This window comes from Colletotrichum graminicola, assembly GCF_000149035.1.
Source record: "Colletotrichum graminicola M1.001 genomic scaffold supercont1.6, whole genome shotgun sequence".
Classification (NCBI taxonomy): Eukaryota; Fungi; Ascomycota; class Sordariomycetes; order Glomerellales; family Glomerellaceae; genus Colletotrichum; species Colletotrichum graminicola.
In genome coordinates this window covers 1,163,585-1,185,981 of record NW_007361010.1, presented here as the reverse complement: position 1 = coordinate 1,185,981, position 22,397 = coordinate 1,163,585, and the positions used below count along the sequence as shown (strand labels likewise).

The 22,397-nt window shown below is 55.9% G+C and overlaps 10 protein-coding genes across 10 annotated transcripts; 4 read left to right on the top strand and 6 right to left on the bottom strand.

Annotated features, from left to right (window-relative positions):
• Nucleotides 1–479: 479 nt before the first annotated feature.
• GLRG_02374 (uncharacterized protein) lies at nucleotides 480–1,652 on the top strand (the record flags this gene model as incomplete). The annotated part of the gene is made up of 3 exons (XM_008093032.1): nucleotides 480–830; nucleotides 888–952; nucleotides 1,016–1,652. 3 exons carry the CDS (start codon nucleotides 480–482, stop codon nucleotides 1,650–1,652), a joined length of 1,053 nt encoding a protein of 350 aa, XP_008091223.1.
• Nucleotides 1,653–1,886: 234 nt separating this feature from the next.
• GLRG_02373 (phosphoglycolate/pyridoxal phosphate phosphatase) lies at nucleotides 1,887–3,194 on the bottom strand (the record flags this gene model as incomplete). The annotated part of the gene is made up of 4 exons (XM_008093031.1): nucleotides 1,887–2,647; nucleotides 2,811–2,879; nucleotides 2,964–2,985; nucleotides 3,126–3,194. The coding sequence occupies 4 exons, from the start codon at nucleotides 3,192–3,194 to the stop codon at nucleotides 1,887–1,889; spliced, it is 921 nt and encodes a 306-aa protein (XP_008091222.1).
• Nucleotides 3,195–3,245: 51 nt separating this feature from the next.
• On the bottom strand, nucleotides 3,246–3,578 carry GLRG_02372 (uncharacterized protein; the record flags this gene model as incomplete). The annotated part of the gene is made up of 1 exon (XM_008093030.1): nucleotides 3,246–3,578. One exon carries the CDS (start codon nucleotides 3,576–3,578, stop codon nucleotides 3,246–3,248), a length of 333 nt encoding a protein of 110 aa, XP_008091221.1.
• A 2,649-nt stretch (nucleotides 3,579–6,227) lies between these two features.
• On the top strand, nucleotides 6,228–6,734 carry GLRG_02371 (uncharacterized protein; the record flags this gene model as incomplete). The annotated part of the gene is made up of 1 exon (XM_008093029.1): nucleotides 6,228–6,734. One exon carries the CDS (start codon nucleotides 6,228–6,230, stop codon nucleotides 6,732–6,734), a length of 507 nt encoding a protein of 168 aa, XP_008091220.1.
• A 616-nt stretch (nucleotides 6,735–7,350) lies between these two features.
• Nucleotides 7,351–8,172, bottom strand: GLRG_02370 (uncharacterized protein; the record flags this gene model as incomplete). The annotated part of the gene is made up of 4 exons (XM_008093028.1): nucleotides 7,351–7,517; nucleotides 7,596–7,899; nucleotides 8,012–8,045; nucleotides 8,126–8,172. 4 exons carry the CDS (start codon nucleotides 8,170–8,172, stop codon nucleotides 7,351–7,353), a joined length of 552 nt encoding a protein of 183 aa, XP_008091219.1.
• A 730-nt stretch (nucleotides 8,173–8,902) lies between these two features.
• GLRG_02369 (Ku70/Ku80 N-terminal alpha/beta domain-containing protein) lies at nucleotides 8,903–11,420 on the top strand (the record flags this gene model as incomplete). Its single annotated transcript, XM_008093027.1, has 6 exons — nucleotides 8,903–9,390; nucleotides 9,438–9,498; nucleotides 9,554–10,105; nucleotides 10,179–10,573; nucleotides 10,633–10,844; nucleotides 10,930–11,420. 6 exons carry the CDS (start codon nucleotides 8,903–8,905, stop codon nucleotides 11,418–11,420), a joined length of 2,199 nt encoding a protein of 732 aa, XP_008091218.1.
• A 204-nt stretch (nucleotides 11,421–11,624) lies between these two features.
• GLRG_02368 (QDE-2-interacting protein) lies at nucleotides 11,625–13,412 on the bottom strand (the record flags this gene model as incomplete). Its single annotated transcript, XM_008093026.1, has 4 exons — nucleotides 11,625–12,063; nucleotides 12,116–12,844; nucleotides 12,908–12,954; nucleotides 13,050–13,412. 4 exons carry the CDS (start codon nucleotides 13,410–13,412, stop codon nucleotides 11,625–11,627), a joined length of 1,578 nt encoding a protein of 525 aa, XP_008091217.1.
• A 1,373-nt stretch (nucleotides 13,413–14,785) lies between these two features.
• Nucleotides 14,786–15,247, bottom strand: GLRG_02367 (DnaJ domain-containing protein; the record flags this gene model as incomplete). Its single annotated transcript, XM_008093025.1, has 3 exons — nucleotides 14,786–14,927; nucleotides 15,010–15,137; nucleotides 15,197–15,247. The coding sequence occupies 3 exons, from the start codon at nucleotides 15,245–15,247 to the stop codon at nucleotides 14,786–14,788; spliced, it is 321 nt and encodes a 106-aa protein (XP_008091216.1).
• Nucleotides 15,248–15,757: 510 nt separating this feature from the next.
• GLRG_02366 (ribosomal protein L24e) lies at nucleotides 15,758–16,575 on the top strand (the record flags this gene model as incomplete). The annotated part of the gene is made up of 3 exons (XM_008093024.1): nucleotides 15,758–15,762; nucleotides 15,841–15,952; nucleotides 16,018–16,575. 3 exons carry the CDS (start codon nucleotides 15,758–15,760, stop codon nucleotides 16,573–16,575), a joined length of 675 nt encoding a protein of 224 aa, XP_008091215.1.
• A 796-nt stretch (nucleotides 16,576–17,371) lies between these two features.
• On the bottom strand, nucleotides 17,372–18,045 carry GLRG_02365 (uncharacterized protein; the record flags this gene model as incomplete). Its single annotated transcript, XM_008093023.1, has 3 exons — nucleotides 17,372–17,779; nucleotides 17,887–17,945; nucleotides 18,012–18,045. The coding sequence occupies 3 exons, from the start codon at nucleotides 18,043–18,045 to the stop codon at nucleotides 17,372–17,374; spliced, it is 501 nt and encodes a 166-aa protein (XP_008091214.1).
• Between the last annotated feature and the right edge of the window lie 4,352 nt (nucleotides 18,046–22,397).

Genomic DNA, 22,397 nt, shown 5'->3' with positions numbered 1-22,397 from the left:
GCTGAGCCGTGCCGTGCCGTGCACGCTGCGCTTCCCTGGTCGCCAGCTGGCGGTCTCGCTCACAGATGGATGCCACCATGATCGGCTATTGGGTACAGGCTAACTAACATAAGCCAACCGATCTAGTTCGACATCTCATTGCTGGAGCATTCGGAGGAGGATGGATCTATGATGATGGTAGATCTGTCTATGACGGTCCCGTTATACCCAACCGTAGAGCTCGGAGAACGGACCATCGGTGGTCAAAATGCCCAAAGAACCCCTGCACATGCACAGAGCTCGCGGTAGCTACGGGACCTGGATTTTCCAGTCCTCCCCAACCGGGCCGATCTATGACGCGCTTTGTTTGTACCGTCTTCACACTAACAAGACCTTTGAACATAACCCATCGCGACCCCTCCGCTCACCACCTTGCTGTGCAATTGCAACTGCAACGTCTTGCAACAGAACCAGACGAGCAGCGTATACCACAAGACACAATGGCGCTGCCCTCAGTCAGCTCCCTCGAGGAGTGCTCCGAGTGGGCCAGGGTCGCCGAGCCCTTCATCCCGCAGCTCCTCGACCTCCCGCGCAAGATTGCCGCGAGCCCGCACTCGCTCCCCCAGATCTATCTCGAGACGAACCCCCTCGTCTCGGGCTTTGCCTTCTCCCTGCTCATCGCCCTCATCACCCTCGGTCTGTCCGAGTACCACAGGAACTACTCCCAGATCGACCGCCTGTGGAGCTTGCTGCCCAACTGGTACGTCCTGCACACGGCTGCGTGGGCGTACCTGAATGGCGAGCCGTCTCACAGAGTCGCTCTCGCCGGTGTCGCGACCACTCTCTGGAGCGTGAGTATTCCGATTCCTGCCCCGTGTAAAGCCACTTACTAAATATGTTCCCCGCAGGCGCGACTGACCTTCAACTACTGGCGCAAAGGAGGCTACGAGCGCGGAAGCGAAGACTATAGATGGTACGCAGAATGCCCCTCTGCAACCAACCGGTCCTGCTTAGCATGACTAACAATCCTCGACAGGGAAATTGTCCGTGACTACGTCCCCGGCTGGGTCTTCTTCATCTTCAACGTGACCTTCATCTCCTTCTACCAGTCCATCCTCCTCTTCAGCTTCTCCGCCCCACCCGCCTACGCCCTCTTCCTCGCCAGCCGCATCGAGCCCGAGGTCACCGCCGCTGACTGGTCCTTCTTCTCCATCATCGCCGGCCTTGTACTCAGCGAGTTCATCAGCGACGGCCAGCAGTGGGACTACCAGAACGCCAAGGCCGCGTACAAGAAGGATGCCAAGGTGCCGCGCGGTTGGGCGCAGGAGGACCTCGACCGCGGTTTCATCACGAACGGGCTTTGGTCGTACAGCAGGCACCCCAACTTCTTCGCCGAGCAGATGGTTTGGTTCGTGCTGTACCAATGGAGCTGTTACGCGACCAAGGTCCTATACAGCTACACGGGCGCGGGCGCCGCGCTCCTCATCATGCTGTTCCAAGGCTCGACGTGGCTGACCGAGTTCATCACCTCCGGCAAGTACCCCGAGTACAAGCACTACCAGAAGCAAGTCGGCATGTTCATGCCCAAGTCGCTTTTCCCGTACTCCAAGCCGCAGCCCAAGGTCATCCGGACGAGTGAGCTTGCCGAGAGACAGAGCAAGAAGAACAAATAAACTCGGCAACCATCGGCTAGGCTATTCACGGACAGTCGGGCCTGTCATCTAACATATCTTGATGGAGAGGGGCCAATGAGGCGCTCTGTAGAGACGGCCAAAGCATGTGTGTGTACTTCTAGGGGATTCTTCTAGTCCTAATGCGGTCTTTATGGAGTTCATCTATACATTCGGAGCCTGTAGTCATAGCAATCATAAACCCCTTCAACCTGATGTTCATCAACCCCCCCCCTCTTAGGCATCAAGCTTCAGGCTGGCCAAGCTGTCCACGTAGTAAGCCGGCACGGCGACGGCGCCCTCCTTCTCCCAGTCCTCCTTCTTGTTCACACCCGTCAGCACGGCCAATGTGCCGCCCAGCTTGCCCTCGATGCCGAACTTGATGTCGGTATCGAGGCGGTCGCCGATCATGCACGTCCGCTCGCGGTTGACGTGGAACTTGCCCTCGATGGCGTCCATCATGGCCTGCGAGGGCTTGCCCAGCGCCAGGGGCTGCTGCTGCGTCATGTTGACGAGCGGAATGGAAACGGAGCCGGCGCCGGGGAAAAAGGTGTGGGACATGGGCAGCGTGCTGTCCGTGTTGGTGGCGAGGAAGACGGCGCCGCGGCGGAGGTACTGGTAGCCCAGCGACAGCTTCAGGTAGTTGATGTGAAAGTCGAGGCCGGCCAGGACGACGCCGACCTCGGGGTCGAGTGCGGAGCCGTCGGCGATGGAGGCGAAGTCCTCGGGCGTGATGTCGCGGCGGAGGGCCGGGTCCGTGCCGCCGATGAAGTCGACCCCCTCGGCGCGGAGCTCGGCCTCGATGCCGGCCTCGCCGATGACGAAGACCTTGCGCTTGCCGGCGGGCAGCTCGAGGATGCGGGAGACGTAGACGGCGGAGGAGTAGGCGGAGCCGAAGATGTCCTCGACCTCGGATGGGATGTCGAGGGCGGCGAACTTCTTGTGGTAGTCAGGGCGGGACTTTGTCGAGTTGTTGGTCACGAAGACGGTGCGCTTGCCTGTTGGTTGGGGGGAACAATGATGAGAACTCGGTGGAAAGTGACGTCTGTGCGTGTGTGTGTGTGCCAAGGGACAGTCAAAAGGTTGAGATATGTTGGGGTATTTGAGGTTACTGGGGAGGGATGAGGGGAGCGGGGGATGATCATGGGATGGGTGGGCAACCTCTTGAGCGAAGAAAGGCGAGAGTCTCGCGGATGCCATCGAAAAGGTGGTCACCGGACCAGAGGACACCTATTCCGGGGCGGTGCAGTGGTTAGCCGGGTTCGGACGAAGAGCACTGCCTCCTCCGGATAGGAGACCGCGAGATGGATTTACCATCGCAATCAATCAGAAAGACCTGGGTTCACCTCGCCATTAGCCATCGCTCATTGCGCTCATCTTCTCTCATGCCGCCATCGTGAGATGCTCAAAAGAGTGAAGAAAATGACTCAGATTGAGGTGAGGGGCGGAGAGGGGGGAGGGAGGCTGTCCGCTCACGTCAAACTTGTCGAGGAATTCTTGGATGGCGGGGGCATCGCCGGTGAGGTATTTGGGCTGCTGAGACATCGTGACTTTTCAGAGGCTTCAATGTTTCTTTGTCTTTTTTTTTTTTCGGTGTCAACAAAACTCTAGGACACCAGGTATGAGATGCAGCAGTGAGTTTCGGAGATTGAGGGCCAAGCGTGTGCATTTGCGGGCGGAATGCGGGCGGGATGAGACGGAAGTGGGAAGTGAAGTTGGACGGCCATCGTCCGATTGGTCAGGCATGTCTGCGGCGGCGTTTTTGCGTGTTGCGGCTGGTTTACGGGGGCGGGTCAGTGCTGGTATTGCGGTCTTGAGATTATCAAAACCTGGGGGAAGGAGAGGCGGGCTGAGACGGTGCGGTATCGGCTTGCTTTGAGATGGGGAGAGACATGTAATTTCTCGGCTCGTGCGCAGTGAGCTAGGCATGTTTCTGAACGTAATTAGGTAGCTGGGTAGGTCTATCGTCGAGAAAGAGGTGGGACAGTTCAGTCAGACCTGGAATGAACAAACGATGAAATCTCGAGAACCCCCATCCCTCTTTTCAATTTTACAGGCTTCCCCGGATTTCATCCAGCGTCACTCAAGGCAGCCTCAAGAGAAAGTCAATCGCATCCATACTAGTCACCTCTTCTCCAGACTCACTCTCGTGTCCCCGCAAGCGAAACCGGACCGCCACGAGCTGCAAGGCGCGGCCAACCCGCATTCTTATCTATTTAGTATCAATGGAACATGCTCATCCCGAATATCAACGCAGTGGCAGGCTAGGCAGGGCGCGCCTGTACGGGGCAATTCAACAGAAGTGAAACAAACACCTGCATGACCCAGAAAGGATGAGGAATGGCACCTTGGCACACATAGTTTCCCCTCACTCTGCTATTCTTGCCGGGCAGCCAACGACGCCACGTTCGTTTTAGACCAACAGGACGTCGTATATACCGCCATTCAACAATGCGAAACCCGGGTGGCGTGAATAGGATGCAAGACACGGAGACAACCTGCAGACTGCAGACTACCGACCACCCACCCAGCTCGCTCCTGTCGCACGCGGGAGCGGGCGTACGAAGGCCACGATGATGCGCCACCCCCCGCGCGGACGAAGGAATCAAGCGCACACGCATCTCCGAGTGCGGAGTTGCTACATCCTGTCGGACTTGCATGGCATGTTGTGTCGGCGCCTTTATCCCGTTTTCGATGCTTACTACGATGACCCGCTTTTCAATCAGTAACTCGACCTGCATTCTGATGCAAGTCGGGCCTATCTGGCTCTGTCGGCGACGGCGATGCTGATTACCAAGGCAGGTGACGTCACCCCGTCGCAGAGCAGCAGCGTGTTGCATGAGTCGTTGAACGGTCTCGCCGGTGGTGGCGTCAATAACGATTCTTCCATATTGGCCTTTCTAATTTTCTTCTATTCTCTTTGATGGTGTTTACACTATTCTACCCTTGTGACATGTGTGCAGATCCTCCCTCTTCAGCAGATCACGTATCTCATCGCTCGTGCTCAATCTTCAACCTAGAAATGTCTGAGATCCCCCCACCAAAAGCCCCGAGACCTCTATGTGTGCCGCGAAAAGCACCAAGCACGAAGCCGTCCTTGGCCGCGTCCAAACCAAACTAGTTGGTAAAGGGGGCCGCTGGACGGAGGGGCACGAGTGTCGATCAGCGGCACCCTTCGAGTGGGAAAAAAAGGGACACCACTAGTGGCCCCCACCGTCCTCGAAGGGACTAACTACCCTGGGAATCGGTCGACTTCCCAGCTGCACCTGCATGCCAAGTGTCCGCGGCTCCTCTGTTCGCTTACAAACCCCTACCTCGGGCCCACGGCTTGATATCTCATCCATCTTACCACCGGGACCGAGGCGGCTCGTATCCGACTCTAGTTTTGGCATGCTGTCGAGGCACTGAGTTTGCGAGAACCGGTCATCCGCGGGCAAGTGCACTGCAGGCTTCATTCCTAAGGCGGTGAAGGTAAGTCAATGAATGGACGCCTCACCGCTTTCGCTTGTTTCACCGACAGGCTGAGACCCTGGGGACTGAGCGTGGGGGTATGACAATCTGAAGAAGGAAAGGACATGGATCGTGACTTTTGCTCTCCCCTCAGAGGCCTAGACCTTCTTCCGGGGATAGAGCACGGGATGCCGATGTTGGAACGTTGAAGAGGGTGGGGTGGGTGGTTGGCCAGTCCTACCTCACGCATGGCTTAGAAAGAAAAGCTGGTAGGAGAGCTGAGGTCCAATATTGGTTGGTACCTACGGAGCAGGTATCTAGGTGAAGCGGAATCTCGCCAAGCAGTAGCGAAAAGCAGCAAATAAAATACAACCAATAATCCACTAGTCCAGCCCGATCCGGCTCAACGCATCTTGTCCAGAAGACAACTGCTCTGATTCACCGAGTCCGCTGGCTTTCCATCTGGTCCTTTCGGTCCGGTTGCTCCTTCCCACAAAAGACATTGACCCAAGATAAGAAAGACAAAAGCGTCTTTCTTGTCTGTTTGCACGTTATAAAATCTCTTCCTTCCCTGTTCGCCACATCTTTGACTCTACGGCCCCACGTACCTACCCTTTCTCGATCCATCAGCAGCATCCGGCACACAACATAAATACCGACTCCTTGACCTTCTTCAACCTCGTTGGCGATCGATCCGGATTTCTTCGACTCAGTACCTACAAGGAGAGAATCAAGCATTGATACAATAACCTGAAAGAGCAGTTCTCCGCTACCCACCTACACCACGTTCAACCCACACGGTCCCTGCCTCGCACCTTGCTTACAGCTTTGCTTTCTCCGATACCCTACCTATCTCACACTAATACCTTACCTTATCACCCTCCTCCTTCTTCCTCCAACAACGCAGATCCTTGTCGCAGAAAAAAAAACCACGGCAGAAAACCATCCCGAGGAACCTAACGCTTCCCTACCTACCCACGCGCGCGGCACGCTATCGATCTTATTTTTCTCCACTGCCCAAGACTTCCGTCTCATCAATACTGGGACCGAAAAAAAAAGCACCAGCATCATCAAATCACGTCACCCCACAATCCGTGCTCATTTTCGGCCCCGACTTTAATAGCAGTCATGGCCCCCGTCACACTCACCGAGGACCAGCTTCTTGGCCTGCGTTCTATTCCCCCCTACGACTACAGAATGGCTTCTCACACCAACACCGCCCAGACGCCTGCCACCGCTTCCACCGACGCCTCCTCCCAGGCCGACTACTTCACCTCCTCGCTGAGCTCGGCCACCAACTCGTCTCGCAACTCGGTTGAGCTCCAGGACGGCGTTGTTACCGTCGAGACCCCTGGCGGCACCATCACCACCCACAAGACCAAGAACCGCCTGCCACCTCTCTCCCGCGAGTTCCCCAAGCCTACCAAGGAAATCGACGTCGAGGAGGCCCTCGCCCGCAAACCCGGCCGCTGGACCGTCAGGGGCGCCCTCGCCGTCGAGAGACCCGCTCAGGTCGTCGACGAAGAGATGCTCAAGGCTCAGCGCCGCCAGGCCCTAGAGGACGCCAAAAAGGAGCTGTTTGCCGCCAGCGAGATGCTCAAGACCACGACGCTTCCGTCCCGCAAGGGCGTTTAGGCGACGTACGAGAACAGCTGTGGTGTGGCTTTGGAGCAACCTGACCAAGAAGATGGTTGCCAAACCATCATCACCACCACCCACGAAGCACCAATTGCGACAACTGCATTTTCATGTTCCTGCATTTTCAGTAAACTTCGACACTCGGCTTTTTCGGCACGCGAACGGACTCGCGGCGGTCACCAGGTGCCAGTCTGAGAAGATACCCAGCTAAGAGCGTGTTAAGAACCGGGGAATAGCACCCGGACGATCCGAGACAGTGGACAGAGGGTATCAGACGGCAGGAGTGTTTCGGCGCAGCAGCAGCGCACAGAGAGCAATGCCATTAACATTACCCCGGGAAAGGAAAAGGGCGTTTCATTCGAGGCTGAGTCATGGTTTTTGTTCCGCAATCATGGCAATGGAGAGAGAAAAAGGAATTGGGATGGGGATTCTCTGATAAACAATGCTTGCGTATTCATTTCTTGCAGTGGTGTGCCAACCTGTGCATACAATGATGCTTTTGAGCAGATCCCAATAAATGGCTTTGACCGACCTAAACACTTTAATCCACGAGAACCGTTCCCTTACACTATTTATTGTACATGGAAGATGGCCGGCTTTTTCTTCTTTTTTCTCAGTCGAGGCGCGCGGCCAGTGTGAAGCCATACTGGATCATGGCAATGAAGCCGGCGAGGTTGATGAGGGTGGAGATGCCGTGGAGCTTGCCGAACGACTTGTTGAGGGCTTGCATCTCCTGCGAGTGAGGCGCGGGGTCGTAGCTCTTCTTTCCGTCCTTCTTCTCTGTAACGGTCTGCTGTCAGCCGCTTCCGTCCGTGCGTTTGCTTTTCCCCACGGAACACAAGTCATTTGCACACGTACCCTGTGCGTATCTGGCCTTCATGACGGTCACGGTCTTGGGCAGGACGACGACGAGGTTGACGAGGCCGGTGACGAACATGGTGGCGATGGGCAGCAGCGCGCTGTAGCGGTTGGACTCCTGGAGCAGGCCGCTGATGCTGCTGTCGTGCCCGCCCAGGAGGCTGCGGCTGCCCGGGTACGTCAGGGCGAGGACGACGGGGAGGGCCGTCTGGATGGTGAAGTAGACGGGGAAGAGGGCGTTCTGGGCGGTGGAGAAGGCGGGCCGCTCGAGGACGCGGAACATGGTGATGCCATTCACGAAGGACTTTTTGCGGTCGATGCGTTAGCCACGTCGCGTCATGATGGTTTATTCTCTTCTTTTCTTTTTCTTTTTCATGAAGGGTCATTTGTTCTGCATCGCACGGCGGGCGACTTACATGGAAGAAGGTCGTTCCCAGGAGCGCGCCATAGCTGAGCCAATGAGGTTAGGCATTGATGATGCAAGACCTTCTTCGGTCGTGTTGGTTCATGAGGGCGGGGTTACGGCTTACGAGATGATGTGGTACGGCCCGGGGGAAAAGATGACGGAGTCAGACATGATGGGCGGTCGTGATTATTTGCAAGGTGATTTGACTGTTTGTTAGCTACCTACTCGCCTGATTGGAGTTGGAGTCGTTGAAGTTGAAAGAACGCTGCGAGGTTGCGTTGGAGGTCTGCAGTACCTATAACGAGGTGCCATCTGGAACGAGCGGCTCAGGAGGGGACAGGGGTCTGGTAGAATGTATGAGGTCACCTCCCCAATGCCTAGGTAGCGCCGTTTTGGCAAGCCGACGACAACGCTTGGAAACCACATGCTTTATTTGAGGAGACCCTATTCATGAGTCGCTCAGAGTTTGTGCTGCACATTGCTAAAGTTTTCCATCAGGGAATGCCGTGGATATCCTAAAGACCTGCCAGGGGAAAGAATGAGTACCCACTAATGAGAGTCCCATTGAGAACAACATATCCGTATTGGCTTGCGCCTGCTGCTTGTCGACGTCACGTGATCGCGCGATGACAACTCGCTGCGCTGCAGCTTAACGCGGTCCTGGGTCGCGCAGCAGCCTGGAGCTCGATGGGACCTCATCTGCCTAAATCGAGCCAGGGTCCAGGTCCAAGTTGGTACAAGTCCCGCTCGCCGTCGCAACGACATTCATCAACACCCGGATCTCCTTTTGGGCCTGTTGAATTATTTTTCCCTTTTTTTCCTCCCTAAGGGGCTCGCGAATCCAATGCCTGGTCCTTACTGAAATCACTAAATCACTTGCCCCCTCATCAACCTGCTCGCAATGGCCGACAAGGAGGCGTCAGTCTACATCGTCGACCTTGGCTTGTCCATGGCCAACTGCCACAACGGCCGCGCCGAGCCGGACCTGGACTGGAGCATGCGCTATGTCTGGGACAAGATCTCAACCACGGTCGCGGCCTCGCGCAAGACATGGACCGTCGGCGTCGTTGGTCTCAAGACGGACGAGACGCGGAACGCCATGCAAGACGACGAAGGGTACGAGAACATCTCCGTCTTGCAGGAGCTCGGTCCCATGACTATGACATCGCTGCGGGAACTCAAGGAAGCGATCAAACCAAGTGAAACGGCGAATGGGGATGCCGTCTCCGCCGTTGTCATCGCTGTGGACATGATTGAGGCTTTCACCAAGAAGCTCAAGTACAAGAGGCGCATCTATCTTGTCACTGACGGGTTGGCTCCAATCGATGGTGACGATGTCGACGCGATTGCGAAGAAAATTAATCAAGACGGGATTGAACTGATTGTCTTGTAGGTCTGGAAAGCCGTCGATTGGGTCGCCTCACTAACACAAGCAGGGGCGTGGACTTTGACGACGCAGACTACGGCTTCAAGGAGGAAGACAAACCATCCATCAAAGTCAGTGATCTTTTTTCATCACCGGCCCCGCCTATTCGACTAACGCCCTCTACAGAAAAAGAATGAGGGTATTCTCATGGACTTAGTCTCGAAATGCGACAACGCCCAGTTTGCAACTATCGCGGAAGCCATCGACGAGCTCGACACCCCGCGCCTCAAGCCCGTCAGGCCCTACAAGACCTACGACGGGCCCCTGACGCTCGGCCTCGCCGACCCGCCCCCGGAGCTCAAGATCCCGCCCACGCCCGTCGTCATCAACGTCGAGCGCTACTTCAAGACCAAGCAGGCCAAGCCCCCGACGGCCTCCACGGTCGTCGTGTCGGCGGCGGGCCAGGACGCCGCGTCGCAGTCGATGCAGACGGCCGAAGGCGACCCCATGGAGGGCGTCGAGTCGATTGCAGGCTTCGCGGCGGTCAAGTCCGCGAGGACGTACAAGATCAACGACCCGGACGCGCCGGGAGGTAAGCGCGACGTCGAGTTCGAGTCGTTAGCCAAGGGGTACGAGTACGGACGTACGGCAGTGGCCATTAGTGAGTCAGAATGGAACGTCACAAAGCTCAAGACTGTCAAGAGCTTCAGTATCATCGGCTTCATCCCATGTGAAAAGGTGCGATTCTCTCCCTCGCCATGGATGCCCTTTTATTTTAATTTTTTCACTTTTTTTACTCACTCTGACCTAGTACGAGCCGTTCCTCAACATGGGCGAGACCTGCGTGACTGTCGGCCGCAAGTTTGACGAAAAGTCGCAGCTCGCCCTCTCCTCCCTCATACACGCTCTCTACGAGCTCGAGTCCTACGCTGTCGCCCGTCTCGTGGTCAAGGACAACAAGGACCCCGTCCTGGTCCTCCTCGCCCCGTGCATCGAGCCGGACATGGAATGCCTCTACGACGTGCCCCTCCCCTTCGCCGAAGACGTGCGCGGGTACCAGTTCCCGCCCCTCGACCGGGTCATCACCGTCAGCGGGCAGAATATCACGGCAGATCACCGCCTGTTACCTGGTGACGAGCTTACCGATGCGATGAGCGATTACGTCGACTCCATGGACCTGAGCAGTTTCAGCGCTGACGATGAAGGGTAAGCGATCCTCGATCCTCGCAGGCGGAATGCAAGCCACGTCACTGACACTCGTGCAGAAACCCATCAGAGTACGCCGCCATCGAGGATACCTACAACCCCATCATCCACAGAATCAACCAGGCCATCCGCCAAAGGGCGGTCAACCCTGAGGGTGCCATCGACCCTATCCCTCCGATACTCGTCCGCTACGCCGCGCCGCCTGCGGATCTGGTCGAGAAGGCGAAATCCCAAATCGAAACCCTCATCTCTGCGGCGCAAGTCAAGAAAGGTAATGCAGCGAGCTCCGGCTCCCCCCCCCCCCCTCCTCTCCTATGCAGAACCCTGCCGCTGACAGATAAACCCTCCCCTACCAGTTCCCCCGAAAGCAAAAGGCAAGCGCAAGTATGAGGGCACGAAACCCCTGTCAGGCCTCGACGTCGACGCCCTCCTCGGCACGCAGCCCAAGCGCCCCAAGATCTCGGCGGAAAACGCCATCCCCGAGTTCAAGCGCGCCCTCGCCGTCGCCGAAGAAGTCGATGCGATCCGCGACGCCGCACGCCAGATGGGCGATATTGTCGCTCAGCTCATCACCGACAGCTTCGGCGACGCAAACTACGCCCGCGCCACCGAGAACCTCAGCGTCCTACGCGGTGGCCTCGTCGACCTCGAGGAGCCGGGGATTTACAACGACGTCATCAAGGGCCTCAAGACCAAGGTGCTCTCGGGGGAGCTGGGCGGCGACCGGCGCGAGATGTGGTGGAAGATCCGGACGTCGAGGCTGGGGCTCATTGACCAAGCGACATCTGAGGTGTCGGTTGTCACGAGTGAGCAGGCTGATGAGGTGTGTTTTTTTTTTCGTCCTTGATGAGACGTGATTCGACATCGCTAACATGGCTGCAGTTTCTGAAATCAAAATAATGGATGAGTTATGAGGCGGGCGTTCGTTCATGTATATCAGGAGTTATCAATGACGGATCTCCATCGAACCCGTACAACATGCCTGCTATGGGTCTTTATTTGCTTCTCGTCATCCTTTAGTGTTATGTGACATCGGCACAAGAGCCCATTCTCAGGCATCAGCCAACTGTCCTTGAGCCTCCATGTCCAGGTCCTTCTTCTGACCCTTATCAACTCTCGCCGCAACCGCCAGGCCAAGCATCGCTTGCATGGTGTAAGCCGCGTCGTTTCCCGCGTTATGGAGGTTGCTGTGCGGTATGCCCAGATCGGTGAGCACCGCGGCCAAGCTGCGGCCCTGTGTCTCCTGTCGCCAGGCCTGGTACATGTCCTTGGTGTCGAGGGTTCGGCTCATGACGCCGCCGACGCCCCATAACTCTACGTTCATTTTTTCCAGGTAGCCGATATCCGATCGTAGATCGTGGCCGAGCAGAACGACGTTGCGGAACCGCCTGTCGGCGTCGGCGATGCCCTCTTGGCCGGCGACGGAGAGGTTGGTGATGGCCGCAATGATTGAGGGGCCGAGGTTACTAAGCTTGGGATACTCGCTTATACTAACCTTCTGTTAGCCCGCGCTCGCATGACTTCTGTCTCGAAAAGACTTACCCAAAATTGAAGAGCTCGGGACAGCCTTTGATGTACTTGCGGTTGCGGATGTGACGATGCTCATCGGTGATGAGGTGGCGACTCCTGATGAACGGGACCCAGTTGCAGCCATTCTCGCCGGGCGAGACGCCGGCAATGTCCCTGGTGTCTAGTATCGACAGTCCGATTTCGAGAACGGTACCATGATGCTCCTCGGCAACCTCAATATCGATGCACACAAACACAACATCCTGGTCCCGGGCGTGGAGTAACGGCTTGTCCAGCGCGATCCGCCTGTCCTTCTCAGTGGCATCACTCGCCCTGGGGCGAAGACCGAGGTACAACTGTGCGTCATAAATCGACTCGTCACGGCTCTGGGCCTTCTGCTGCTTCTTCTTCTTGCCCTTGATCTTTATGTCTTTGTAGTTGTTGTGCATGTTGAGTAGGGACAGGAGCATTTCCTTGCCCAAGGGGGTGGCGTTGGAACAGGCATCGTCCACTCCCGGGGGCGGGATTGCTCCGCGGAGGGCACGGTACTCGTTGTGTGAAGCCGAGCGGGCGATGTACTTTGGGCGTATGGTGCAGCTCGAGCCGAAGTTGATGTAGAACATTTCGCCGGGCTTGCCGGGGGGGATGGTCAGCATCGTCTGGATCGAAGCGTTGATCACGTTAAGGAAGTGCTGGAATTGCTTGGTTGGGACGAAGATGTAAGGCATCCTGTCCAAGGCCTGAGGATGGTAGACATAGAAGCTGAACAAACGTTAGCGGATTGTTGAGAGACGCAACTTGTCGGAGCTGGGCTGAAAGGCTTACAAGTCCCAGATCTGGTCTTCAGTCATGTCATCAAAGAAAGGTTGGGCCTAAAGGATGTGTTAGCTGATCCCTCGTAGCTCATGGTGGAACTCGCCTTTGGTCGATTGGTCTTGCCGATGAAACTCAAGGGATATCTCTGAACTAGGTCCCACGCGACGAAGGCCATGCCATCCTCAGAGAGATCGCCGGCCCTCATGTTATTGAACTCTGGGAAGTTCTGCGAGATGAGAGCGTTAAAGTCGGCGGGCTCCAGTTTGTCGGACTTGGAAGGCTTGAGAGGCGGTCCAACGTAAGGAGGAGTCGCCTTGGAGAGAGTCGACTGAGTGATGGACTTGCCCTTGAAGGCAGCTTTATTGGCAGCGGTCTGACGATCCATGACGAGGGGATCTAGCACGATGGTCTCGGGGGTTTCTTCGACTTCATGGTGCGAAACTTCTTCGAAACGTATTTTGCCGCCAAAGGCCGTCACAAGACGCTCGATCTGCTGGGCTTGGGTGAGCGCCATCCCGATCGGAAAGGGGGAGGGACAAAATAGTTGTATGCAGAGAATCGATTGGTAAGATGAAGTTTGACTTTTTTTGGGCTTTTGCGCTGAACTAGGAAGGGGTGAAGTTCTCAGGATACAGAAAGAGGTTGGTAGCAGCTGCCACGACAGATGATCTAGTGGATGAACGAATATCTGTTGGCTGGTGCGGTGCTGATAAGTGAAACCAAATACAAACGGCCTTTATCCAGGCAGCTCAAATAGACAGTCAGGGCAAATGAATAGGCAGCAACGGGTGCAGTGCCGTACGCCGTCCCTTTCCCATCCGCAATTCTAGACTAGCTGGCTAGTACCCAAGTAATTAATATACAGAGCGTCTGGCTCACATGCAGAAGTTATAGCCGGTCATGCTGGGAACCAGAAAATGTGCTAAAAATGATACTATGCTGCTTATTTTCATAATTGTTCTCATCATAACAACCGTTTATGTACCTCGAGATTACTAGTTCCAAGCTTCTTAAGAGTCTTGCTGCAAACCAAATCAACGCCTGTCATCTATTGAAACTCTTTTCTTGGCTTTCCATTATATGTCTAGAGCTTGTTGGGATATTAAGATGCCTCTGCTTGTCGTACAAAGATCTAAGATCATCACATGTCGTTGCGGTTGATAAAGCACTGGGCAAACAAATACTTTTGTCAACCCAACTTTTGCCAAACTTGCTGCTACAAAGCCGTCGGCAATGCAGAACAACGCGACTATGTATTTGACCAACGATGATCAGCCTGGTACTGTAAATTGTTATAGTATTGAATCATTTTGTAAGAAGGGCTGGCCTTCCTGAAACTTCACACTTAGGGAGAGTAAAGAAACTGGTGATATCACCATCTGTAAATCATTCCGGTTTGACATTACTCGAACCCTCATTAGAAAAGAAGAGCATGGGTCATAGACACAGACGCTCACCAAGTTGAGATAAATATTGTGTGTTTATGGATATAGTCCCTCTAAACCCCCATAAGCGGTCTAGTGGAGTTGACTTGGTACAGATGTATTATCACGGTAAGTAATATAGTGTGTATACTTGGGAGAGAAGAGAGACGAGAGGGCCTCATGCCATTTTACATAATGTTACAACATGCCCCGATATCCAAAGACCAGTCCAGTCGCTACACAACCCTTATTTACCCCTTTCCTCAGAGGAAACCGCCCCAAAAAAAACGCCACCGCTATGAAGAACGACCAGTCTGATATTATTACAAGTACCCTCAACCGATAAGCATGACCTCCCCCAAGGAAGTTATGGTTCTAGGCACATGCGCACCCCTTCTTTTTCGTTTGATTTTTTGTCGCATTTCGCAGTCTCCAGCTTTCGAGGCCATTGGGATGGCTAGGGTCAAGATGTCGTTTTCTCGAGCAACTCCTTGGCCTCGTTGACCTTGGTCGCAAGGTACGGACTACCGCCGCGATCGGGGTGGTTGAGGAGCATGAGCGTGCGATGCGCCTTGCGAATCTTGTCACGGGTGACACCGCTTTCCCTAGAGGACATTATGTTAGCTACCGGGCTCTTGGCTTGGTAGTCGAACCGGCTCGCAAGACCGGACGGGGTTCGTGGCTTACTGGAGGGAGAGGATGAGGCAGGCCTCGCGCTTGTTCATCCGGGGCTCGAAGCCGCCCTTGTAGAAAGCCTTGCCCATCGCGCCCACGCCGCCGCGGGATCGGCGCCATGCGACAAGACCGGCTCGACCCTACAGGTATTTCGTCAGCCATTTGTTCACCAGAGTTACGGAGGCGATGGTAGACGTACCAGGAAAGCTGCAACGGCAGCGCCGGCTCCAACAGCGAGAACAGAAGCCATGATTTATGGGTTTCGTTTGTTTCGTTGGGTGTAGTGGTTGAGGATGGTGGATGGCTGCGGAAAAAGCGGGTGGTTATCGCGAAGAAGGTCCTGGATCCGGAGAGCTTTTTTTCTGGAGTTCGCCGCTCCAAAGCCGTGATGCGCCGGTGGGCTGGTCCGTGCCTTCTGCGACTTCATCGGAGAACATGTTCTTCCGCCCAGTAAGCCAGTGAGGAGAAAGAAAGCTCGAGCCAGGTCCCTTGGTCCCCGCCGGTGTTCTGGTCCCATCACACTCACTGGCTGGCTGCGCTGGGCACTGCCCCACCACAATCGATAAGCGGCGTCTGGGAGCGGCAGAAGAAAAATTTCTAAAAAACTTCCAGAGGCAAAGCTTCGATCACCGCCTTCCGCTGACCCTCTGTGCGTGTGAGTGTGTGTGGAAGCGTCGTCAAGAAAACAACACCTACAACCAAACCTTGTGACTGCCCCCCTCCCCACCGTGATACCTGTGAAGGTATCGACGCCGTCGCAATGAGGTACGTCTCTGCTTTATTCTTTCTTCCCCGGGGTCTACGACTGTTTCCAAACACATTTCTAACCCGTGATGCATCTAGAATCGAGACGTGCTACTTCTGCAGTCGCCCTGCTTACCCAAGCAAGGGCATCACCTTTGTCCGCAACGATGCAAAGGTCTTCCGCTTCTGCCGCAGCAAATGCCACAAGAACGTACGTCCTCAATGGCACCCTCCACCACCCCCGCGAAGAATGGAAACTAACAGCCAGACCAACAGTTCAAGATGAAGCGTAACCCCCGCAAGCTCAAGTGGACAAAGGCGTACCGCGCCTCGGCGCACAAGGAGATGACGGTCGACAGCACCCTCCAGTTCGGCGCGCGGCGCAACGTCCCCGTGCGGTACGACCGCGACCTCGTCGCCAAGACGCTCAAGGCCATGGAGCGCGTGTCCGAGATCCGGTCCCGCCGCGAGCGCGTCTTCTACAAGAAGCGCATGCAGGGCAAGCGCGAGCGCGAGATCGCCGCCGCCCGCAAGCTCGTCGCCGAGAACGAGCACCTGCTCCCGCGCCTGCGCGGCTCCGAGAAGAAGAGGCTGGCGGCCGAGGGCGCCACCGAGGACGAGATCGCCGCCCTCGAGGCCGAGGGCCGCGTGCTCTCCAAGAACAAGCCCGGCAAGGTCTTCGGCAAGGAGAAGATCCGCCAGCGCGTCACGGTCGACGGCGACGTCGTCGAGGAGCGCGAGGGCGTTATGCAGCAGGACGACGGCGAGTGGGACGACGACGATGCCGAGGACGACGACGAGGAGGAGGATGGCGATGTCGACATGGAGGACTGAAAACGACGATGGTGAGAGTAGAGAGGGAGAAGAGAAGGTGCCGGTTCACGTCTTGCGTACGACCAACCAAGCGTTTAGAGGAGGACAAAGACGAAGACAGAAGGCTAAGAAGAAAGAGACGAGATGCCAATCGATGGGGCCTCTCTGTCTCGTCTCCCCGTTTATGGGACTGGCGAGACGAGGCGGCTTTTTGGGAGGGCTTTGTTTTTACCGGGCGTTCAGGGATACAAAAGGGCGGTTAGCATCGACGGCGTTTGGTGGCTCTGAGAAGAAGGAATACCACAAAAAAGTTATCCGAGGTCCAGATTCAGATCGGCCCCCCCTTCGTCATCTCAGTCCGCCGCCTTTGCTTTCCCTCCCTGTCTGCAGGATGCCCGTGTCCTCCGCGGCCCGTCGAAGGAGCCAGTCGGAGGCTTTCTCATGTTACACGGAGAGGATGACCTCTGCTACCATGTCGAGCAAATCAGTGGGTTAGGAGGCTTGTTGCGGAAGAGGCACGACGCATGTCTATTCTTCTAGACAAGAGGAGCAAGCAAGATAGATGATGCTGCGAAATACGACCCCACGAATACAGCCCCCCCCCCCCCCCCCCCAAGTATCAACGCGAAAGTGAAAGCGCCCAAAACGAGCGTTGTGGGTATCAATATCTTAGACAGCCACACATCCCAGCTAATCCTTCCCCGCCCCCTCTGAACTCCAAGTGTTCCCAATACCAGCCGTCAGCAGTGGTGGCCCAACGTGATAAAAGACCTTGCTCTGCGGACACACAAACACACAAACACACGGACGGGAAACATCAGGCGCTCTCCTCGTCCTTCTTGGTGGCGTGCTGATACGCCCTCGGCGGCATCGGGAGCCCGGCCTCGACGTCCTCGATGATCTTCCTCTCCAGCGCCTGCTTGCGCTCGGCCTCGTCCTCGGCAGTCTCGCCGCCGCCGCCGCCGGGCACGCTCGAGTCCCCGTAATTCCCCGCCCCGCCCCGCCCGGAGGCGCCCCTCGCCGACCGCGAGAGGCTGGCGCTCACGGCCGCCCGCGTCTTGTCCGCGGCCTCTTCCTGCTGCTTGGCGTCCGGGAGGGAGGACGGGTCGTGGAAGTTTCCCGCCCCGCCCCGCCCCACGCGCGCGTAGCCACCGGCCGTCGGGGACCTCGGGCCAGTGGCCGCCGCCGCCGCCGTCGCGTTGGTGGTCTTCTGGGCCTCGAGGTCCTGTTTGTCGGGGGTCACCGGTGAGCATGTGTGTGGATAGGTGTCCATGACGTTCAAAGTCACAGACTTAAAAAAAAAAAAAACAGCCGTGTGGAGCGTTCACGCACCTCTGAGTTGGCCTTCTGAACGTTTTCGACGTCCTTCTTCGAGTAAAAGTTTCCGCTTCCTGCGAAAGAAAAAAAAAACCGAGCTTAGGGTGGGGCATTCAAGAAGAGACGCTTGGGATCGTTACCTCCGCGCCCCGTCTTGCGGTATACGTCAGACATGATCGCTATTCCGGCGAGGGGGCTGCTGTATCTTTCTACTGGTAAATGTGGACCGCAGTCTAGAAAAAGAAGGAAAGAAGGTGACGAGGAAAGAATGGCTCAAATGGCGCTTCCCGATGGAAAAAGAGCAAAAAACGACGACTCCAACAACAACCGGCGGGCAATCTCTTTCTTTGGCAATGGTTCACTGAGAGAGAGAAAGAGAGGGAAAAGCGACGTGCGGTTTTGCTATACCTATGGCGGCCGATGTGTCCAAGGGAGTGTGGCGCCGCGGGGTTAGTCGGAGCTTTGTGCGTGTGGGATGCTGCGCCATCTGGTGTTCGCAGCCGGTCACTTTTGGGGAGAGGGGAAGCTAAAAAGAAGAAGAGAAAACATACCTTTTCTGTCAATGAAGAAACCACATTCCCCTACTGATGGTTGCCGTGCACTGGTTTTCCCCTTCCCCGTTCCATTCGTGGACACTACTTGTTGCTTCTGACGTTATTGCATTTCCCTTTCCTCAGCAGCTTATTTGGGAGGGAGCCTGTAAAGTTGCGCAGCATTCGCGCGCCGATCGATGGATGCATTCGGGCATACTCCAGCCCTCATCCTGGGCCTTCCGTGTGTGGCTGGGCGGCGGTCTTGACAATCTTTTCGGGTTTGGGGCATATTCTACGAGATCGACAGGCACGCCTCCGACTTCGTCAATTATTGCTTTCAGCTTCCTCCCGCCGAAGAAAACGTCTCGTCAAAATCACATTGAGCTCGGAATGATAACCAACATTGAAGAAGACACCACACCCCTCGGTACAACGGTAGCGCGAATAGGCTCTGATAAGTCACCCCCCAAGGGTCCAACCCTCTTCTTACTCTCCTTTGTGGAGGGGGGAGCGGAACGGGCACCACGAACCTTGGCTCCGTTCCTGGTGAACCCATCCCACATTCCAATCTGCCTCTTACGAAAGAGACAGAGATAAAGAGAGGGCACGCCGAGCACATTCGAAACGGGGAAACAGCATCAATCCACGTGGAATACCATTGCTGACGCAGGTACACACATACGCAGCAACACACAAACACACATACACACACACACTCACACACACCAACCAAAAAAAAAAAAGAGAGAGAGAGAGAGAGAGAGAGAGAGGGAAAAAAAAAAAAGGGTAGCACGGACAACACTGCGCGATTTGGTTGGGGACGTCGCCTGCCTGGGCTTCCCAATGAAAAAGAGCACAGTTCGGGGAGGTACTTTAGAGTACGAAGGTGTACCTACCTATGGTACTTACAAGTGTCTCGTTCCCACTCCCCACTCAGCCGACAAGGGCTCCTGATAGCGACGCACGCGATGGGTACTGAAGAGGGGGTGGGGGTGTGATGTGCAGCTGCGGCAAGAGGGGCTGTCCTGGCACCGCTGATCGTCCTAGCCCGTTTGTGAATGCGACGTCCACTGTTGTGTCTCCGCCCCGTCAAATATCCATTCCTCGACAGCTGGGGCGCGAGATGGCAACGGGGCGACAGTGGTGTAAGCAAGCGAGCGAGCGAGCAAGCCGGCGATAAGTGTAGGTAGTATACCTACTTTGTGCTGACTGTACTGGCGGCTGGGCCGGCTCGAGAAGTGTTGTCTGATGTAATCTCTCTTGGGTTATCCGTATCTCGTCGGAAAGGACGGGAAATCAGGAAATCCCATACTCACATAAGACGAGGCGCAACCGACTTTATCCTTTCCTCCGCTCGGTCCCGTGACCGTCAAGACAGGTGTATCCCCGTTCCACGCCTCCTTCGTTTCTTTCCCAGATGCGAGGTCCGCCAGGAAGCTGTCACTTCACCTGGCAAACCTTATCTCCCTTGCGTGCAGGGATGGCCGAGTCTCTCTCTCTGCACTGCCTGAATAGTGCACACTCTAGGCCACGCTGCTCATCCATTTTGTGCAGTTATGCGGCCGGCGATGATCGGCGGCGGCCTGCTTATCCCGATTGAGGGAGCTTTCATGCGTACGGAGTAGAGGAATCGAATCCAGCTTCGGCATGGGCATGGCATTCTGTCCAGCGCAGTGAGGGGGTGCAGCTGCACCTCGGTAGGGCATGATCCCTGGCGCCCGTGTCTCAACTGCCCTACAGAACCACGACCTGCTGAACCTCAGAGAGGGCCATCGACGATGTGGCCGATGGCTCCTCTCTCTCTCTCTCTCTCTCTCTCTCTCTCTCTCTCTCTCTCTCTCTCTCTCTCTCTCTCTCTCTCTCTCTCTGACGCTGGGAAACTTGGGGCGATGCCCTTAGTGCGGTTCTGTCCTGCGCAAACCAACTTCTGGGAGGTGGGAAAAGGAAAAAGAAAAGGTGGAGCATAACCGGAGTTTTCGCCGACGGCCCGTACGTGGCATCATTTGTCCAAGATCAATCCCTGAGAAGAGTGCCCAGCAGCCTGCTTTGATCGACTTGTAGGTGTCGCTGTCGATTGTGGGCATGGGATGACAGAGTCGTGCCAATATGGCGTAGTTCTGGCGTTGATCAGACTGAGGTCGACGAGTTTGACCTTGCAAGTGTGCGGCTTTGCCCAGCTGTTATATTAAGCACCAGCCGCCGAAATATGCATAAGGCACGCCGTAACACAAGTGGATGGTTGCTTATGCAAAAGGCAATGTCTCTGGCAACTGAGGTGTCTCTAGCATCCTTCAATCGTCGACCTCCCTGGCAGCTTTGTCTTTCTACGGTTGATCCTGACTTGGAAGGGATCCAACCGACCTTACTCGTTTTCGGAAACAGTTTAGTCTTCTTCAGAGCCAGAGTTGCCCGTTGGGGCATCGTGCTTTTCGTTTATCAGGTGAAACAATATAGGGTGGATGTTCGTTGCCCACATCGTTCACAAGGGTGTTAGGAGCATAGGTATATTGCCAGTAGCCAGACACCGGCTCAGTACGTTCGGTGGGCTCCTTTATCGGTTTATACTTGCTGAGATTGACATGGCGCAATACAGGGCAAACGTTTGAGGACGGCGATAGATACAATCGTACAGCAGGCCAAGTAGAAGACTGGTACGGATGATCGTGGGCTCACAGGCCCTGCGAGAGGCAACTTTGTCCTTTGATAATAAGACAGGCTTTTGGCGTCTTCTCCGAGACAACACCGGCTCGTCAATGTTGGGGAATGGCCGAAGACGAAGAGTTAGCGGCATATACCGAGACTGGTCTTGCATGCATCCAAAGCGTCAGTTTTGCGCAACCGAAACTGCGATCATCGAGGCCTGGACTTGAATGGCTACGCCCAGTGACGCACTAGCTGCATGCTGAACGTAATATGAAGCCAATTCCTCTTCAGAATCCGGGTAGGGTATGTCCTCGTGTCCTCCTCGGGTGCGATGCGGCTTGTCCATCTCCGGACACTGGCCGGTCCCTCCGTGTTGAAGACTCCCTCGTTGACGATGGTTTGGTTGCTCTTTGTCCACTGCCCCAGACATTCCATCACGTTGGCACAACGGGAATCCGAGTAAATAGCGTCGGGTGGCGAAGGCCTTCCCCCATTCTGGCCGGCGAAGCAAGATGTGTGACGAACAGGCGCACGTCGGAGGGGGGAGCGGAATAATGAACGGTATAAGCGGCGTCCTCCAGAGGCACGACAATCCATTCGAACTGGCTAGAGCAGAAGGCCGCATGGCGCCCGATTGAGGACAGGAGAGGGCAGCTGATTGTCCCGAATGGTACTGGCGCCCCTAGCACGGGATGAGAGAGACGGGGACGAGACGGTCCTTTGGATAGACTGTTTGCCCGACACCCTGGTGAAGACCGGCCCTCTATCAAGTTCCAACGGATCGCCCAGCCAGCACAGCACGCAAGGTCTGAGGAAAGAAATCCTGAGTAAGGCATAGCTGGAGAAACGGCAGAGTCCTGAATTTGGAGAGACGCGCCAGCCAGCGCACAGCAGTCGGGGCACCGCGTAGCACTTTTCGTCGAACTGGCGTTGCTCCAACGCCGGCCCAACCCTTCTTCAGGCACAGCGTCCCAGCGAACGAGTCCTGTGATTACTGGTCACTGGGAGGGGGGCCTGCATCTGGTCAAAAGATGGTGGTGTAGTGAGTTATGGGTGTGGGAGCCCCCCAGCGGATAGTGGTCAGGTCCGGTTCTGGATCGGGCGATTGGTAGGTCGTTTCGCGGTAGGGGGGGTGCGAGGTTGAAGCGTAATGCCTATGGGAATAGGACAAGGAAGAGAGTAGCAAGAGGGGCAAGGGAATGGCGGGCGAGAAAAGGTGGGGGTGGCGTTATCATGATCCTGCGTCGAGTTATGGTGGTGGTGGTGGTGGTGGTGTTAGTGGCTATCCATCGTCGTAAACCCAAGTGGACACCAAAGCTGAGCAACATTGCTGTGGTATTTCTGGGTCCT